This window comes from Enoplosus armatus, chromosome 3 (genome assembly GCF_043641665.1).
Source record: "Enoplosus armatus isolate fEnoArm2 chromosome 3, fEnoArm2.hap1, whole genome shotgun sequence".
Lineage (NCBI taxonomy): Eukaryota > Metazoa > Chordata > Actinopteri > Centrarchiformes > Enoplosidae > Enoplosus > Enoplosus armatus.
The window spans coordinates 17,242,456-17,262,883 of NC_092182.1; the positions used below are offsets into that span (position 1 = coordinate 17,242,456).

General features: G+C 40.7%; 1 protein-coding gene across 3 annotated transcripts in view; it reads left to right on the forward strand.

Moving 5' to 3' along the window:
- Window positions 1-20,428, forward strand: part of vgll4b (vestigial-like family member 4b) — a 38,511-nt gene that overhangs the window by 10,011 nt on the left and 8,072 nt on the right. Inside the window, exons 1-2 of one of the 3 annotated variants that reach the window (XM_070902435.1) lie at window positions 6,381-6,575; window positions 13,187-13,427. In XM_070902435.1, the coding sequence (XP_070758536.1) occupies window positions 6,494-6,575; window positions 13,187-13,427 (323 nt within the window). In that variant the 5' untranslated portion in view covers window positions 6,381-6,493. Of the gene's footprint in view, window positions 1-6,380; window positions 6,576-13,186; window positions 13,428-20,428 lie in introns of those variants that run through there. The other 2 variants (XM_070902437.1, XM_070902436.1) reach the window with 2 other exon arrangements.

Consider the following 20,428-nt stretch of genomic DNA (forward strand, 5'->3'; position numbering starts at 1 on the left):
GAACATACTCCTCTCAGAAAAGTATGTATTGTATTTGTAGCCTTGGCATCCAGTGATAAGGCTCTGTTGACAACGTGAGCATGCAGAGGCTGTAATCCAGGCACAGATGCAGAACATGAGTAATAATGGCACAGGGCCTGCTGTCCCACGTAGGAGTCTGGGCCAATAAATGATAATCCTCTGGGGTCAGTTCGTTACCAGCTAATTGTTAGCTCGGCAAGAATGTTGTCATAGGTCCCATTGGCCAATGGAGGCACTCATCATTTTCCATCACCTGAAATAAGATCAGTTTGGTTATACATATTTGAAATGCTTAATGTTTCTTAAATGAGCAGCTAAACAGACAAACTTTTCATGTGAAACTTAGATAACATATTTGGATACATGTGTTTTAGTTTGAAAGAGTGAATGTTCTGTTGACAACAGGTGTCACTGCTGTGCATAAGATGTCCTTTACACCTTTCCTGTTGCCATATGAGACAGCTGAGTCTCAGCTCGCTGCTCAGAAAAGATTTGCATCTCACAATCAGATCTGAGTTGTGTTCCAGGCAGTTGCATACTTGTAATAACCTCTATCCTTGCATTGCAGGAGTGTGAACGTGCGGCCACTGTTTGCCTCATGTTTGTTTTCTTTATGTTGTAAGCAACATGTAATTTGAAGGACGGAAGGAAGGAGGAGGAGGAGGAGGAAGGAGGGAGAGCACTTATTATTGGAGACAGAGAGGGGGGTTAAGGATTTGGAGGAGAAGAAGATGGACTTTTAACAAAGGCTGCCAATTCCTAATGTATTATAAGAAAATTGTTAAATCCATAGAACGAGGAGTGCAGACAGCATAAGAGAGGACAAAATATAGAGCAGATAGACAGCAGGTCAGTTTGAGAGAAGAGTGAGACAGTTTGCTCAAATGGTAAAAGAGAAGCAGGACAGATGGGCTATAAGGAAGAGCGGGACACACATGATTTAGATGCACAGTCCTCAGCTGGCTTATCTGTCACTGCAGATTATATAACAATACTGAGAAACCATAATGATTATTAATAATAGCACACAGGTGGTCTGGGCTCCTATTAAGAGGCACTACTATGTGATATCAGAGTTCAGAAAACTATCTAATCGTAAAAACAGTGCTCCAACAATGATGAAAATGACACAGATGCTTTCACTTTCTGAAAAACATGGCTTGTTAGAGACGCACGCAGATCTCCCGCATTTACAGTATCTTTTGTCTGCCATTAGTAGCGACTGTATCATACCAGAAACTGCCTTTCAGTGTAAAGGGTTTCAAAGTGTTAGAATTTGACCACGCTTGTATCTTAGTAAGCACTAAATCTGCACCTAGTTTTACCAGAAAGAAAACCCCCATGACATAATGGTTTAATTGAACATACCCACAGAAAGTGAATGCGGGACCAGTGTTTATTATTAAACAAAACAAAAGATTTGTTATCGTCTGACAGGGTTTCCACCTTTCACCATCTGACACACACACACACACACACACACACACACAGCACAAAGGTGGGAAATGGCTGAATAGCTTCACTTCCACACAATCACCTGTTATTATAATTGTTTCGGCGCAGCAACCTGATATTTCCTCTTCTGTGGGTGTGTGTTGAGGATCTTTTTATTCAAACACACCCAGGAACCTTCTGCATTGGTGTCTCATTGCAGTTGTGTCATTTTGCCTCTGAATGCTAGTAAGATGACGTAAACTTCTTCACAGAAAGCTGAACTTCTGTTTGTTAACTGGTGGCATTTGAGAAGCAGGGACATTTAAGGGGAAATTTTGATTAATCTGTATAGTATTTGTAAAAAAGTTTGACTTGTAGATGGAAGATTGTGGCACACCAACCAATAGTATCATAACTTGTAATACAGGTCTGTCCTACTCAGGTGTTTGTAGACATTATATGTGTAATCAAACCTTTTACAGCCTCAAGGTTTGTGGAAAAAGTCACAGTTAAGTAACTACCCTGATACCAAGAGCTGAGACAACAAATTTCAGAGATTCGATAAACGTCTTCAATCCATTATGTCACCATGTAAACACAGCCTGTAATGCTGTGGTGGTATTTCAACAGAGGGCGCCATAAAGTAATCGAGGATTTGACCTGTGATCTCTGCCTGTGTGAGAATTGTTCTTCCACCCTGGCTCATTAAAGATCATGTTTACAATCAAGTTTAAAGGAAGTTGTTCTTCCTCTATCCATTTTCAACAAGATCATTTCACAAGTAAATAAATGGAAAGTCAAGGAAGGAAGCAGGAAAGGTGAGAAAAGCAGAAGCAAGTCAACCCTTTTAACACCATACCATCATCCTGCGGTCTTTTACTCTGCCAGTGTTTGTGTCACAACACTGGAGCGTGTTAATAAAGCATTCAGATGAATCACCACCTGGCCTTTTGCAGTGTTGTTATTCAGACACGCCCGCTCCCCGGAGAAGCCCAGACCTGTTCAGAGAGACACACAACACCGCAGGAGATTAGGAATAGGTGTGGTAGCGCCTTGTCCTGATAGATTAGATAAATAAATAGGCCGGAAGTAAGAAGGGGGATAATGACAGGAGAGCAGTTGTGTACCCACACCACTAAATGAAAAATGGGTGAAAGGGCAGGTGCATTCATAGATCCTATACCCATTTCACTTTGAGGTAAATTGCTCCAGAGTGGAAATCAAACCTGATTACGGAGGTCCAACTCTCAGCAGAACTTATTTTGTAAGACCAGTCAATATTCAAACCATCTCGTGTCTGTAGTTCACGTAGGTAAAATGAGGTTTAGGGAAGCAGTGACGCTTTTCCACAGATGTTTGATTTAATTACGTGGGTACTTGAGTTATTTTAACAACGGCGATGCCACAGCCTGCCTTTTCCTATAGCTGACGTTACAGGTCATCAACCTCGCAGCGAGCTCTTTGCTTCTGAGTCATGCTGAAGCTGGGGAACGGTGAGGAGAAAAGGTTATTACCACAGTAGGCTAAGTTATGTGTAACAACTTGTCCCTATGGAAGAAAGAGGTGGAATTTCACCAACTTATTGTGTAACCATTAATCTCCTTAGTGCACTTATTCAATCTTACAGCATGCCAAGCCAGAACAAAGACACTGTGTTTGAGACTGTGTTTCCCTTTTTAAGTCAATTTTAAGTCAAGTGTGTGTGTTTGTGTGCGTATGTGTGTGCATGTGTGTGAGATCATTGCAAGACAAATGAGTACACCGATGCCAATGCAGCAGCCACAGGGAAAGAAATGATACATCTAATAACCAGCAGCACTAAGCTAGAGTGATGTACAAAGATTCCCAAAACTAAAATGAATTGTTAAACGAGAAGCACATTGTAGGATACATTTTAAAAGATAATTTGTTTGGTCTCTAATTTGTGTGCTGGTATTATTAGTATTTTCTATAAGCATGCCTTTTGTTGTAAATATAGAGTAAATGCTCGTAGTTATCCTTGTTTCACTCCTGAGTTGTCTAATTTACTGCATGAGAGACACAAAGTCTGTGAAAAAGTGAAAAAGACAGTCTGACACAGTGTCCATTTTAGGCAATTGAGTCAAAGTACAAGTGGGCAACAATTCAGAGTCTAGATGGTACATTTTAGCTGTCTTTTTGACGGCCGTAATGGTCCAAGAAGATTTTGGAGAGCCATTAAGTCTTTATCTGCTTGAGGAAGCACCAATGAGCCGCCTTATAGTGCTGTCAAGGAGTCTGACAGATCTGCTCTGTTGAATTGTTTAGATTTTGTGTCCTCTTGCTCTCTGTTTTCGTCTGGCACTATAGCTTATCGGGCTTATCTCTTAACTCTTTAGTGTTTTTCTTGCTATACTTGATTGTTGTGTCTGTAACTTTCATATTGCTGCATTTGCCACATATGCCTAATAAAAGAAGTCTCTAAACTAACTGGTTAAAACAAAGGTCAACCAATATGTTTAACTGCGCTGTTATGTCTAAATAAGGCAGAAATCTATTGTTTAGCCTTCTTCTTTCCACTTCTGGTTGTTATGATGGGCAGTTTGAGAACATCCAACATATCCATTATCTGTTGGCAAACTGGTCTGAAGGCCATGTGGGGGCACTAGTCTGTTAATGTCTGTCTTTCTTCCTCCACTCCAGTGAAATGAATGACTTGTTTCCAACAGTCTGAAAATGTGTGAACCTGAACCAGTAGAGCTGTCTTATTACAGCTTTGTGGTTTATATTTCCTGGAAAGTTGTGACATTTACCAATCTGGAACTTTATGAAGCCTTCAACAATTACATTTGTACTTCCTGCAACAACGTTTTATATGTTACACACTTCTACATAATACAGTGGAGTAATAAACAACACATTTCAGTTTCAGGCCTCTTACTTTGTTAGATGTTTAAGCCTCTGAGTTAGTTGTAACCTGCAGCACCAGCTGTAGCAGCAGCAGCAGCAGTGAATGAACCCTCTGTCTGAACCTCGTTGTGTGTGTGAAACTGGAAACAATGGCTATCCAATGAGACAAGAACCATGTTCCTTAGTTCTGAGCCACCGTTAGAGGGGGAGGCCAGGAGGGAGGAGGCCTTTTGTTTGTAGTTTTGTGCTTGTGTGTGTATGAGAAAAGAAAGGGGGGAGGTGTTTGGAACGATGTGGAATGATGTGAGTTTGTGAAGCAGAGCAGGGTAGATGTATGAGTGTGCTTGTGTAAATGCATGCAGACTGTTGTAGCTGTGGCTTGTGTGTGCGCATGAGAGAGGTGGTGAGAGACAGGGGGTAAAGTCGTTTGTGTACTTAGTCTGTTAATCCAGTTTTGAGCAGTGTTGGAAGTTAGGAGAGGCCTGTGTAGTGAGACAGAGGTCAGCGAAGCAGCCTTAACTTCGGTGTTAAATGCTGTCAGATAAATGTAGTCTACGGTGCTTTTAACCAGCGTGGAGCCCAGGATAGAAAAGTAAATCCACCTGCCTGAAGGCTTTATCTCTTCCTCTTGGTTCCTCATAACTTATCATCCCTCTTGCTGTTTTTCCTTGTTCTGTCCTTGTTGTATTTGTTCAATCTAAAGGCAAAGAGCTGGGGTTCAAGACTGGATGAAAGCAAGGCAATACAGACTTTTTCCTGCTTTCTTTTTTCTTTCTTTCTGGGCCTTATCTGTTGAGTTTGCAGTGACATCATTTTGTGTGAGCTTTGTGTGTTTTTTTGCGGGTATGTGTCACACGAGAACACGCACATGGCAAATGTGTGTTTGCGTGTAAACTCACACTCTAAAGCGCAGCCACACCCTGCTCATTATGTTCTCAGTCAAATACCCAGAGGAAACTCTTCTCAACTCTTTCCACACAAACCATGTAATGTGATGACAGGCACATTCACATTCTATTCATCTAGGATGACGATACCTATTTCCTCTTTTCATCCCATTTGCCCCCTGCTTTTTTCCACATCAATAACTCTTTATTGAAGACAAAACCTGGGTGTAGCCCTTCTCAAGCACCAGGGGGCAGGAGAGAACCACTGTGAAATTGAGGAGACTTCACCGGGCCTTGGTAACTTTTGTTAATATCCATTAATATCAACACAGTGAAGTCTGTCGTCTATCATGTTATATTCTTTTCTGCTGTAAGGAGCTTGACATGTAAAAATGTAGATTGAGGGGAAAACCAGCATGTCTGCCGACAAGAAAACATTTATAAGCAGAGTCCTTTTTATTTACCCACCTTTTCTTTGTCTACTTGTAAGTTTTCCCTCTCCTTTCATCAGTCTTTTTCTGCTTCCATATCTGTAAACTGCCAATTTATAGTGACTTATCAAGCTTTATAACTTCTATGCTAACACTATAATATTCCCATAATATTCCTGCAGGGACTGACACCCTGTGATAAGATCATAGCAGCCTTAACGTACTTTTGTGGCACCTTTAATCTCCTCAGTTATCACTTATATATTCGTAGAGGGAGTTAATGTGCGTCTGTTGTGCCTCAACAATCCTGGGCATGTTTAATATCCTGTGGCAAAACCACAGCAGTGAGACTTGTGATACTTTTAAAAATTCAATACGGGACTGCTGCTGCTCTTTGGGTGTCTCCCTCCTCTCTCTCTTTCTCTCTGGATGTGTTTGGAGAGGCTGATCTTGCGCGTAAAACATCCCTGATATTTGAGGCGCTCCAGGGATTTAGCGAGCATGCCCAGTGCGCCCCTCTCAGCAACAGAGGAAACCACTGGTGCAGCATCGGAGTCATACCAAGCATAGCCTGCGTGTCAGTGCAGTCGACTTACAGCTGGCTGTGAGGAGAACTGACGCTACTTTTTGCTCTCTATCACTGCGATACACTTACCCGTATTTTTTTTTAAAGAATCCTAAACTCTTTGGTATAACCGGGGTGATCCGGTGTCGATCCTCTCCGCGGCTTTTAATTTTATTAAGGGGGTTTCCAAACAAACCAAAGTTGGAGGCTGGGCCTGTAGCTTTTTGACCGTCGCTTGAGAGGAGAAGAGAAAAAAAGCTGGTCTTTTTTTTGTAAAAACTCGATAAATGCTACTAACGAAAATGGACCTGTTGAACTACCAGTACCTGGACAAAATGAACAACAACATTGGCATTCTCTGCTACGAAGGTAAAGTGAAGGGTTTGAGCTGTTCGTGGGTGTCACTACGGTTGTTTTTAAAAAGTGGCCGTTACGCTGCCAGTTAACGTTAGCGACGTTGTTGGTCGAAGTTTTCATTCAAGTTATTTATGCTAGCTGTTACTTTCCACAAGCCTAGCAGAGCAAACTTTTAATACATGTTGATAAAATTTAATTTCTACACGACTTATAAATATCGTCTTAAAGTGGTTGATTTATAACTTTTCAACGGCTCATACTGAATACCAACGTACGTTATTTTCCCATGGAACGTAACGTTAGTTATAACCGTTAGCAACGTAGTTAACGTTGGCGTCAATTTTCACTTTTACCTAACGGTATTTGCACGTTATGCTCGTTATCTGAAATACTGGAAGTATGTTTACAAGCCTGCCTTATCGTTTTCCTATATATTGACCGCTCTTCATGAGGAAGCCCTGGCTAATGATTGAGATCAAAGGCTGACTAATAGACTGTAAGCCATGTGTGTGGACTTCATGGCTCTCCTCCTGTGGCTGACTCACCGTGTTACTAGTTGCTCAGTTATTCTGACTTTCTGCTTTCTCTTATTCATATCAACACCTTGCATTCCTAAGGTTTAAATGTCGAAATGCCTGGTTTTGTTGAATCATATTCTGACAAATTCTCCAGGATTGACACAGAGTGTTATTTAGTGATTTGAACCCTGTTGTCTTGTATCCTTTTGCAAAGGGCTTTTTGTAAAGGCCTTCTCTTCTCTTGTCTTTGCAGTGTGGACTACAAGTTATTTGTAGCATGAGCAGCATAGGATTTCATGTTATGTCATGGACGCACAGAGCAGGACCTTCCATGTCTTAGCAGAGTGACTGACTTTGAAGTAGTGTAACTCCTGTCCTCTGGTCTACAGTTAGTGCTCACATGTCAGGGTTTGTAATATCATCCAGTGAGTCTTTCTGAGGGCTTAATACAAGTTCCTTCCTCTGTCCCTCTGCCCCTGATTTCTACTGCAATATGCATAATCAAGTCCTACATTGTAATACCATAATTCCTTGTTTAAATTCACAAGCAGGTCTGCAGCTGTCCAACTGAAATCCACTTAAAATCTTCAAATTTTGACATGAACTGCAACTAATGATATATTTTTGAGTAAGGAATTACTACTCTAGACCTAGTAGAAAATATGTTAGAACTGTAAATAGCAAAGAGTTGTTGAAGATGGTAACTAATGATTAATGTCCATCCAAGGTTGATTTATACAAAATACAAAAGCTGCAGCATCACAAAGGAAAATCTTTTCATGAGAAACTGATCAGCAGGCTTTCTTTTCATCTCTCCTCTCTTTCTCTGTTGTGTATTAGCCTATATTTCCTTAATGTTACTGTTGCACAGTTAGCAGCTCCTCTCCACAAAATAAATAATGTAATAGCACTCCTATTAAGACTGCAACTGAAAACCATTTTGCAGATATGCAGGGAGGGTCAGAGAGACAGTTCGGCAGGTGACCAATAGGGTCAGGCAATTGGACGAATAAATCGGCCACTGGCTATTGCTAGCAGAGGCGTCCTTCATCTGATACCATTGGACTCTTTTTCAAATAGTGTCAGACAGCTATTCAGTCTTATTGCTTTGCAAAGATCTCAAGGTGATTTTATTTTGTTTAAATGAAGAAGAGTAGCCTATAGGCTGTAATGTTTCAGTAAAATTAGATTTTCACATATAAGGATAAGGTGAAGGCAAATTTATTCAAACAGAATAAGTGGGGACTCCCATGACCCCTGTGCGCACCACACAAACACCTGCATGGATATATATCGGCAATCGGCGGTTGTTGGGCTGACAGTGGCCAGTTGGAAAATTTTAACTTATTGCCCAACCCTAGTGGCCAAGTACCATTTTATAGGAGCAGGTAGAGGGAAGATGTTTTTGTTTTTTTTAGTGATTAAGCATGTGATTATGGTCTCTGTCAACAGAGCTGTACTTTTGTCTGTTTGTAATGCTTTGCGGGGGAAGGTGTTGTGTTGCTGTAATTCCTGTTCAACAAACTGCAGTTCAAATTCTTGCTTTTAGGCATGTAGCTTTTCATGTTTTGCTCAGGGGTTTGGGCACACATGCCATTTTTATGAAATTGTAGTGACAGTAAAACTCACCCTTCAGTGCAGTGATGGTGTAGCAGATAAGACTGCCCCTGACCTGGGAGTGAAGCCAATCAGAAGGGTTTTCTGTGTCACTGCAGAGCTTCGTCTTTCTCAGGTTTCATCCTGTCTATCCCAGTGAATAAAATTACAGGAGTGAAGAGGGGAGGGGACCACTTTTTGGTGGTATTTCTATACTTGTATATCCTCTGGGTGTCTCTTTTATGTGATAGATTTAGAGACAATGCTTTATTTCTATCTCTGGAAGCACATCTCTGCAGGATTAGCCCATCTATTTGTTTTTCTGGGGTTTTCTTTGTGTGTTGTTTTTAGCTGACTGAGCTAAAATCTGACTCCATCATGTGCCTCATGATAAGAAAACAAAGATAAAAGAACAGGGAAAGGAGCCAATCAGTAAATAGAGTGAAAGAAAAGCCCTTTCGTGTTCAAACATGTTGAGCCAAGAAGGGGTTGGAGGAGCTTTGTGATATTGTGGGTGTGCAGACTTGTTATTGTATGGGTGAGCACACATACTCAAATACATTCCCCGACAAATACACACATAAATGCTCATATATGCTGGTACACTGTCCCAAGAGCTTCAGTTCTATTCTGAAGCTTTCACACTGTTTCAACATCAACATTTATTAGCAAGTGCAGATGCGACACTTAACCAGTCATCTTATACATGTGTACCCTTACCCTGATCCAGACAACTGTTAGGTGTGATAGATGATTGAGATCTGTCTGCATCAGTCAGTGTATCTGTGTTTTTGGAAGGATGTAAAGTACAGTGAAGCATCTTGTCGATGTCATAAAAACAAGCAAGAAACAAGATGAATGGAATGATTTCATTGATGTCTATTGCTTTATGGCTAATGCATAGACAGAAAGAGTTTAGTATTAAGACACTGATATTCATCCAGTTCCCTCTGTGACTTTTCTGGTGCCTGAATGTAAAACATGATGGCAAAAAGAATCAGACGTAGGTGTTTATGTGTGAATTGAAAGGTTGATAGTAATTCCATGTGTGTTAATTGTGTTATGGTAACACAGATTCTGACCTTAATTTGACTGACAAAGTTTGGTTAATATACTAGATAAGTGCAATTCTTTCTGGTCCCTATTACCTTCCCTGTGTCTATCCCAGTTCTGGGAATTCATGCTAAATGATAAATGGTACCCAACCCTATGCATGCATGACAGATTTCAATTACTTCTCAGCAGTAATGAAGTCTTATATTGTAGTTGGCCTTGAAGTGCTGGCAGTCAGTGCTTATGATGCCAGGCAGAAACCACGTTGTCATGTTGAAGTGCAGAACAAGACATTGAATCTCTACCTTTCCATGTGTGCCATTTAGGCCCTATGTCATACAGAGTATCACATTTTTACATTAATGTTGTTGTTACAATAACTGATGAAGGAAGTCCATTGTACACAGTTGCTTACTGTAGACTCCAATCTCCTGCAATACCACATCAACTGATAGCTTCCATTTAATTTCAAATCATTTTATTTCCCAACCACATTAATCGGTGCTGTTGCTTATCTTTTTTTGGAAATGATTGTTTTTAGCCAGTTATGTGATTGATTTGCTCTCAGACTTTGTTGGAGGATTTGTGCTGTATGACGGCCCTGCAATGTTTTAGCACTCTGTCCCTCTCTTTCTCTGTTTGTCGGTCCGTTCGTCTGTCTCTCTCTCAAACGCTCCCTTTCTCTTTCTGTAAAGCTGCTATTTGCTGAGGGGTGCAAGGGAAAGCTGACTGTCTCTTTTTGCTGCTGAACAGGAGAAAATAAACAAGGTTGAAAACCTCCTCAAAGCCGTGTACTTTTGTCAACTTCTCTCCCTCTTTGTCTGTCTGTCTTGGTCTCCCTTTCCTCTGTCTGACAGAGATCAAACCAATCTAACATCCGGTTTAAAAGTTCAGCTCACACAGACAAGAACTTCTTTGGAAGAGCTTTTTTGCATGTCCTTTTAAGTATTTAAAACCTAAAACCTCCATGGACTTTACAAAATAAAGGAAACCCAGAGGGGCAAGTTCAAGTTACTGAGAAACTTGGCCAAAAATAATGACTTTGCAGAGAGAGAAGAGGACATGCTTGGACTCATCTTTTTTAAATATCTGAAGGGGTAAAGGAGAGAGGGAAAAAGAGAGAGGGAAATGGAGAGTTGGAGAGGTTCACCTCCATTTGTAATCCAATCTTATCCTGATTCCAAGCTGTTTGAAGTTCTGTCAAGAGGAATAGGCTTTGATCATGTGGACCTAATGAACTGAGAAAGCAGAGAGGGGAAAAGATAGAGTGGAGTTTGACTTCTGTGCAGCAGCCCTCCTTCCACTGATTGTCTGCTGATTGAACAGAAAAAAGAGCATTTTCTCGTAATATTGCACTGTTCTTTACTAAACAAATATGTAGAATAGATATGCCTACAAACTGGTTGTACTTTGAGTTAATATTTCTCATACATATAAGCTGTAGCTAATTTTCTTGTGTGTATCATAGCATGGCTTCTTGTCAGTGGTTGTTTGAATACTTCTTTCCTTGTTCCCATCTGTCTTTTAATTTTAGGATAAATTAAAAAAGACAGGATGTTAAAGCTTTCTAGCATTGTCATTCTGTGCTTCTGCATATTTCTGCATTCTGCATCTGATTTTGTTGAAACTTTGTTGACCGCCTCCTCCTCTATAAACCACTGTCAACAAAAACCGAACATTATAACTTTCATGAATGCAGGATTATCACCGGCCTGCATCAGTTTTAGATAAGTGTACCTAACTGCCAACTGAGTGCAATGCTGCTCAGGCTCACTGTTATGCAGCAGTTAGGTCAACAGTGTTTGACTCTATACGGACAAATGTCTTATTTGTTTGCAGGGGAAACACTCACAGATTCAGTCTTTGTTGAGCGCTTCACTCCTGAACCTCTGATAAGCTATTATGTGTCCTGGACCCTGATTGGATAGTGTGGTGTCACAGTCTCCCTTCTTTTATTGCCATCCCTCTGTTCTGCCAAAAACAATGATGTCACCCTTGTTGCCATGGTACACAGTGGGGCGAGCAGGAACATGCCAGAGAGAGAGAGAGAGAGAGAGGAGCTGCTGCTGTGTTTGAGAGGCCATGCTAAAACTAAACATACATAGGGGAACAGGGAAGGAATAGAGCACACATTTTATTAGATTACAAAGCCTTTTCAGTGTGTGTGTGTGTGTGTGTGTGTGTGTGTGTGTGTGTGTGTGTGTGTGTGTGTGTGAGCGCTACAGCCTTCTGAATGACTTAATGATATAATTGTTTTCAGTTCAGTTTAAACAGGTTTTCACCCAGATTTTATGACCTCATGCATCTCAAAGTCACTGTGTTTCCTCCTCCAAAAGAACACCGTCCACTGTAGTTCACAGGAAACTTCCTCTAGTATTTAAAGTGCAATTTTACATCCATATTATTGAGATTTGTAAAATCTCAGTTTTTTTATATTTTACAATGGTTGAATATCTACTGTGCTGATCAGCACTGATGTTTGTTTTTATTTTATTCTGCAACACCAATGCCAGGAAAATAAATAATTCCCCCAAATATAATCAACACTGCAGTTTAATATTATTTGTAATATAGTGTATACAATTGCTTGAAATGAAACAGGAGCAAACAGTTGGTGTTGCATTTCAAGGGATAGTGTTGGTAACTGTGTTTTTTTGTATGGGGGTAGTTGTGGAGAAAGCTGCGAGTTGGAGTTCAAGTTGGAATGGGACTTCTACTCTGGGCTTTATGTTTTGTTTGGGAAGAGTCAGACAGATACATGAGGCCGAAGCAGTGGAAAGTCCCCGTGCTGAGACAGAGCCAGTGGTAGTTTTCCTCATTCTCTTTTGCTCTTTACTCCTACTCACTGACGACTCTGTAGGCCTTCTGTACCGGGACATGACTGGAGGAAAGCAGAGAGAGTCAGACACAGAGAAAAATAGTTCACACACACACACACACCACACACACACACACACGTATGCAGAACCCATCCACAACTATTTCTTCCAAAACATTCCTAACCAGATACTCCTCAGCTTATGCCAGAGGTTTGTGCCTCACTCAGCAAACTGTATAAGTCAACAAAATCCAAAGTTTGAGCTGGAACACGGCCTGTACAGTAACACTGTCATGAAGTCGTTTTTGTGGTCAACCTGTTTAAAGTGGCAATAAAAATGTTGCCTTCTACTTGAAAATACCATAATTTTGACTAATTACCATAATTTACATCCAGGGCTAAGCACCCTGTTGGGAGTGTAAGTGTGCCAGTTGATAGCAACAACACGAGAAGCATTTCATTCTCAGTCATGTTTGAAGTAACCAAAAGTATAGTCAACAGTTGTTTGCAAATTGAATGAATTTTCAAATTGTTTAAAATTTTACTGGTGATATACTTCAAATTTGGAATAGAGGTTCATCACTAATAACTCTCTATCGCTCCTTTATCTTTTTTTCTCCCTCGCTGTCTCCTCTCAGGTGAAGCAGCATTGAGGGGGGACCCCAGACTCCAGTCCCTGTCTCTGTCCTCATCTTCCTCCTCATCATCTTCCTCTTCGTCGTCATCCTCCTCATCTTCCATCTCCTCCATCTCCAGCCACAGAACGGGCCCTCCTCCCATCAGCCCCACCAAGAGGAAGCTGAGCGGGGACCAGGGGGACAGTGACATGGACGACAATGAGCATGTGGCAAAGATGAGCCGACTGTTTGCTGCACAGCTGTGAGTACACACACATGATACACACTTTCTAATAAAATCCATTATGAAGACCTTGAAATTTAGTCATTTTCTAGATGTTCATTTCCTGAGGTGCTAGTAAAAAATATGGATCTCGAATGTTCTATCGCTGCACCTTTCTCTGTCTCTCTCAGACACACACTGTAGCCATTGAAGAGGCTACCGTTCTGCCTAGAAGGTCCATTTACACACTTACAAACCTCTGTTTTTGAAAGAAGCCATTTTTTACTTGTGTATGCATATGTTTCTGTTGGCCACGTGTTTGCGGGCTCCTCGCTTGGTGGAGTTGTGCACAGGCAGGCTTTCTCAGAAGTCCCAGTTTGGACTCCAGGGTGCTACGCCAGGTTTAGCTGGCTCCACAGTGTTCTCCTTATAGCCGCAGATCTCTGGAAGCTTGGATACAGGGACTGCACAACAGAAAGATTACTCACATCTCCAACGTTCCCACATTCCCACTTCCAGGGATTCCAGAGATTCTGGAGCGCTGGTTGGTGGTAAAGGACTGCTGGGGCTCGGGGCAGTGGAGTCAGAGCTCCCCCTCTCTCTTTCTCGGTTTGACTGAGTCAGTCATGGGACTCCAGCCATCGCTATTTATTGCAGAGACAGTCAAGGAGGTGTTAGGTAGAGCTGTGCAGTTTTGCATGCTTGCTAATTCTTAGCAATATGTCTTGTTGCTGAAAATAGTTGCAATATTATGAATTAAGTATGGCTGTGTTTTTATGTCACTTGTTTCATCACTGTCACCTGTCAGTCAACATGGCTGTGAGGTGACACAATGGAACACAGTAGATGATATACTGGATATAATGGAAGCCCTGGATTAAAAGTAGAGCACAGTTACTGGTGTATTCATGTGGTGAAGCATGTGCGAACACACAGATCCATGTGTGGATGCACATGCAGTACATACTGTCATTTGTGCACACTGGCACAGACACCTTTTAGACTTTAAAGATAACTCTGGAAGGTTTGTGCTTGTATTCATAGTGATTACAATGAATTGCAACGGCGAACCAGTTGCAGCAAATGCAAAAGTATAAAAATGTCCACAGAAATGTCTCAAATCACTCCTGCAGTATAATCCACTCCTCTGCCAATGATCTGTATGTTCAGTACATTCCAAACACTTCACAAATAGCTAAATACTCTTCTCTCCTGACACATTCTCGTAACTCAAAAGCTCTGCTGGTAGTAGGTTTTTTCCCCAGAATGTGTTAAGGGCTCTTTTACCTGGTGAGTCTCACCACGACAAAAGTAACTGCATAAGTTCAATAAGTTGACTTGCCTGTGTGACAGGACAGGGCAGGAATATCTGTGTGTGGCTCGTGTTACAGGTAGGAATCTATGACTTTTGAATCAAGTTGTTCTAGTGGCACGGGGGGAAGGGTCTTTTGTTCCTTCATCTTGTGACCGTCTGGGCCCACATAACAAAGGATTAGCTTGTGTGTCTTGACATTTGTGCAGAGTCATCTTGGTTTCTGTTATGGTCGTGTCAGTGGTGGGAGAATTACCATTATACTCCTCAGAGAAACCAGGCAGTAAATCCATCATCCCACTTGGCATTTTATTCTGTGGTCTCAGTTGTTTTTCGCTCTCTGTGAGGTACTTTTCATGCACAATGTGGTTAACTTCTGCATACATTGATAAGCAAATGCTCCTACTCATGTGTCACGAGTTGGATTTTATTTTGTAAGTCGGTCTGCCAAAGTACAATGGGACTTATTGTCATATCAGCTTTCAGTTGGTGTCGCAACTCCTTGCCACAGCTTCTAAATGCGACCATTTTGTGGAGTTAAAATTAGGCTCTGTGAAAATAAAACTGATCTAAAAAGTCTGTGATGTTATAAGAGTTTTCAAACTGCTCATTGTACCATGATTATTTCCTAGAAGTAACCCTTGATAAGCCATAATCCCCATTTAATCTTTATTTTAATTATGATCTTGAAGTCATTTGACTCTAGGGCTGCAGGTTAATCTCTACCCAAGAAAAGTCAATTGCTAGTTGACTTGTTGCAACTTGAAGTTAAATTCAGGACTCTCTACAAAGCCATATCTTTTTTTCATCCTGGAAACCTATTTGCCGAAGGGCCATCCTGAATATGTCTTATTTTTAGTCATTTAATTTGAGGTTTCTCTGAGGGCATTCTTTCACTGGCAAAGGTGACTGCAGAGTGACTTGTTGAAACCTGCAGTCAGAGTTGGCCTCTGAAAAGTTTCCCTCCTCGTTTGAACTGTTGTGCCTGTCCAAAGAACAGTGATTACACTAAAGTGGAGAATGATGGGTTGTCATTACAGAAAAAGTTTAGCTAAATATAGCGGGTAAAAACAGCCTCTATAGAAAACACTGAATGGTACTTCACCGTAGTCTTTATTTAACATACACGAGCTTTCTGCGTCATTTAACTCATTCGTCAATTGTAGGAACAGGGATTAGGTTTAATTTGAAAACGATGGACTTCTTGGGGAAAAAGCTAGACAGAAAATCAGAAAATGAACCCCTGCAACCTCCCACCACACACACTCACTCACACACGCACACACACAGTTCAAATTTCCAGAGATGGTTATCTGACACCATTCTAGCTGTTGGGGTTTGCTGGCTGCTTCTGTCTGTGTAGCTTGTTTTTTTGTCTGCAGTGATTGCTCTGCTCAATGTTGACTGTTCCTGCATGTTTAGAAGCTTTTGTGTTCATTCACTTTTTTTTTTTAAACAAAAAAACAAAACCTTTTCTCTGTTTTGCTTGAGGGCAGTTTTCCTGTGTGCTGACTATATCAGTTGCAAAATAACATGTGTTTTTTTTGTCGAGCTACTTGTAGTTGGGTTTCTTTTGTCTGTAAGTTCAGTCATATTTTCGGTGAGTGTTGACACAGACTGACACCTGACACCTCAGACTTGAGGTGGGACTATGAAGGAGGAAGCTCAGGTTTTCTTTGTTGTCCAATCACAGCAAGCCGAAGTCATGGGGGAGGCACAGGCTAGAGTGAGAGAAAGAAAACTTTCTGAAACCAACCAGGTTTTTTTTATGTGGGACAGTAATAACAGGCATGATAAATTAATACATTTTGCTTTTGTCAACAGCCTGAGTATTTAACAATGTGGTTGTGCAGCAGTCTTAGTGTTTTAATAGTGTCTCTTTCAGTTTTTGCTGTGAAGTCACTAATGCAATATAGTAAAGTTTATGGCATGGTAAATTCTGCATATAAAAGTCGCATGTAAATATTGGCAGTCCTAGTACTGGTTTCTGTATGTCTGTACTGAGTCTGCATGTGTTTGTGCAGGTATGCACATGTGTCGTTGTGTGTGCTGTCCATACATGCATGTGTGCTTTCCCATCTGTGATTATCTGTGTGTGTGTGTGTGTGTGTGTGTGTGTGTGTGTGTGTGTGGTGAGTGGGCTCCTTGTCAGGCAGCAGGGGCTACTTTTTCATTTTCTCTGAGGAGTAGGAGGAGCCTTGAACAAAGAAGCCTTATCCTGTCCACTGGAGCCTGCGGGCTGGAAGCTTGCTGCTGCCTGCTCGCCTGCCTGCCACTCTGCAGTTGTAGACCCGCCAGTATAAAAGTCCTCTTGCTCAGCTGTTTCATCCTTCCTTAAGAATAAGAGCCAATCACTGAGCAAATTTTTGTATAGGCTTTTAATTGGGGAATATTACTACAGGAAAGTGCATTTGCCTCAACCAGGTTACATGTGTCTCAGTGGGCACTAGGTTTGTTGATTTCCTTAAGAATTTAAGAATTATCTTTTCTTTTGAACTATATTGTGTATATACTGTGAGTTGTTTTGCTCTGTAAATTAGTCAGATAGTGATGAACCTGACGAGTTGACGTGATGTAAGATTTTCAGCAAACCATGTCTAGCAGTCATTGCTTGGAGCAAATGTTCCTTTTTCATGTTCTTCTTGTTCTTGGTCGAGCTCTTTAGCCTGATAATCACGTTGAATTTCTGTTACTTTCCATTTCTTTTGAATTGCTGAAAAAATGTATTATTCAGTACTTTGAAATCAAGCTATGTGCTTTCACATTCGTGCTATGTAACTTTGAAAGGTAATGCTGTAGAGATAGCAGCAAGTAAAATCCAAGTTACTCAGTTTGCTGCTGTAAGTACTGTAGCTTACAGAAACTGCAGCTGCTTTTTACTGGGAACTTCATCAGTAAGTTGTTCTCATGGAAGTTTCTCCGTATACCAAATGGGGAGAAAATAAGAGAGAGGAAGAGTGTGTGTGTGTGTGTGTGTGTGTGTGTGTGTGAGCGTGCGTGCGTGCGTGCGTGCGTGCGTGCGTGGTCAAGCCTGGTGAAGTCATTGTTAGCCTCTTGTTTTACATGGGACTATTTATATAGTGTGTGAGCATGTGAGGAAAGGAGGGAGAGCATGTTATTTTTCTGTGTGTGTTCACATGTTGTTTTCTTTGCCTTCTTGTTGTGGTTGATCCCATATCCGATCTGTCCCAGCTTTAATAACAAAGGATTTTCTTCTGCTCTCTTTCTTTGCAGTCAGTTAACTGTCAAGTATGTGCTTTGTTTATCAGTTTTTCTGCATGAGTGAAAATCTGAAAGATTTAAAACGGCTGTTTGCAAAAGTTAGGCTTATTGCTTTAGATATTAACTAACTTAAAGTTTTATATAGCTTGTTGTATATCAAGGATGATAACTTGACTTATAATATTAACCGTTATTAATAGTCTGTGAATGACATCTGTTAAGGTGTATTTCCTCTGGGTTTTGACTATTGTATTTTAAAGGATACAAATATTATTGCTAACTTCCGCTCAGGCCCACTACTAAAACCTGGACTGAGCAGAGTAAACTGTGTTGAGATGTTTGTATACTTTATATACATAGGCCCTGTGGCTCCCTTTCTGTGTGTATGTATGTGTATATATATCCATTTTGTGGGTTTATGCAGACCTCGCAGAGCTTGGGCCTGGTTGTAACCTGTGGTTGAGCCTTCATCCTCCTCTGCTTTTTTTGTCGTCTTCTCTCTACGCCCTGATTCTTCCCAGATGTTTCCTGTGTGTGTCTCTCTCTCTCTCTCTCTCTCTCTCTCTCTCTCTCTCTCTCTCTCTCTCTCTCTCTCTCTCTTTATTTATTTCTTACTTAAAGGAGTGGGATGTGAACGCCTGCCCAACCAAAGATTTGTAGTGAGGTTTTCTCTGAAGACTTTGGAGCACAATTGTGAGAAAAAGCATAGAACTTTTATAGCTCCTGTATCTTTGCCTCAAAGTAAAATATAGCTAACTCACCAAATTGGCAGTCTATTATAGAGCTAAACCTGGCACACTTTAGAAAACGAAACCATATTTTTAAAGTCTCCGGTTCCTATGTTTATATTCGTTTTATTTAGTTTTCCGTGGCAATTAGGCAAGTTAGCTCATACAAAGCTACTTGTTAAGGCAGCAAGAACAAATTACAAGTCCTCAAAATTTACAGGAATACAGGCTTACAACAATTTTGTTTTTCTAAGTCATTCAAACACATGGTCACAGTCGTGATCTTTAACTTGAGGTTAACGTGAAGACAGGGTGTCATGTGAATGGTTACTTAAAAGGCTGTACTTAATGACAGATCCAAGTGGTGGAATATTGTTCAAGATATATCACTATATCATTTATGTATCGAGGGTTGGTCTCTCTGGGTTTTAAATTAAGGGATCTTTCAGTGAGTGCCCACCACAGTGACTACCACTAATGCCAGGCTGCACTTAACCCAGACTGTAGTAAAATAGAATCAAATAGATATCTGCTCTGTGTTTCATTGTGTCAAGCTGTTCATTCTGATGTCAGTCGCACAGTTCTCAAAGTTTCAAAACGAGTCAACCGAAGCGAAATCACCCCTCTCCACTCCTTGTACCTATAATTGCGTACAACAGTGTGGTGCTCTACAATGCACCCAAAATGTAAAATACTCTCAAGCAAATGATTTTGAGATAAACATTGTTAGAATTTTTTAATATGTGTTGATATATATCTGAAATCTCTTTAGAATGGGATGAGTGAAATAAAATGCACTCACACACAAATATTTTATCAAAATTTAGTGTGTTACGCTGCTCAGATATAATATTAGTCTGTAGTCGTACATCACACTCCGATATGTTCACATATTATGAATCTGAATCCATCCTTCACCCTAAAATCCATCAACAATCAACCCAGATCTGTAACCAGTTTTTATTGAGGTTGTAGAAACACCACTGTGTTGTTGATTAATGTTTACAACCCATAGGGACCACCTCAGCCACTGTGATCTACATTATAATGAACTTATCTTCCATCAAGAATGATTACTGCTCTCTTTAGAATAAACTATTGAGTATCTATTATATAGGGAGTAAGAAATGAGGGAGTGATTTCGGACACAGCCTAACAGTTAACTGAGAGATTCTGACTACAGTTTACAAGTAATTTACACTCAACTACTAGCTACACAGCGAGCTGCCAATGGGTAAAACATGGCACAATCATCTAGATCATTTGGAAATAGAAAGAGGCGCCAATCTCTCGCCCAAAAGACAAGTTCAAACCGTTTTATTTTTAAATATCACAATGCCACATTCACTGCATTCACTCCCTGCTATGTATTGCTTTCGCTGTCAGAAGAGTTCAGTCTGATTGAACAATTCAGTCTAATTGATTTGACTCGCTAATGTTCAGCCAATTTGAGATTGAGGACGGGACTGACCTCTCCTTGAGGGAGGCAAAAGTTTCATTTTGTAGTTTAGTTAGCTTATGAAATAAACGTTATTTAGCTACAGCTGGTGAAATCTGACTGGACTGTCACTTCAGCAGGCAGTTTCTTTCTCTGAAGATGCAAGTGATGACAGCTCACTTGGTTGTCGTATAATTGAGGGCTTTCTCTCACATCTATACATACATTATTAGATCTGAGCTTCTCTCTGCCCCACCTCAGTGCTAGCCTTTGCACTACTGTGTGGTGTTTACTCCATAGTAATGCTCGCTCCAAGAGTGATTAGTAACCCAGTGAACAT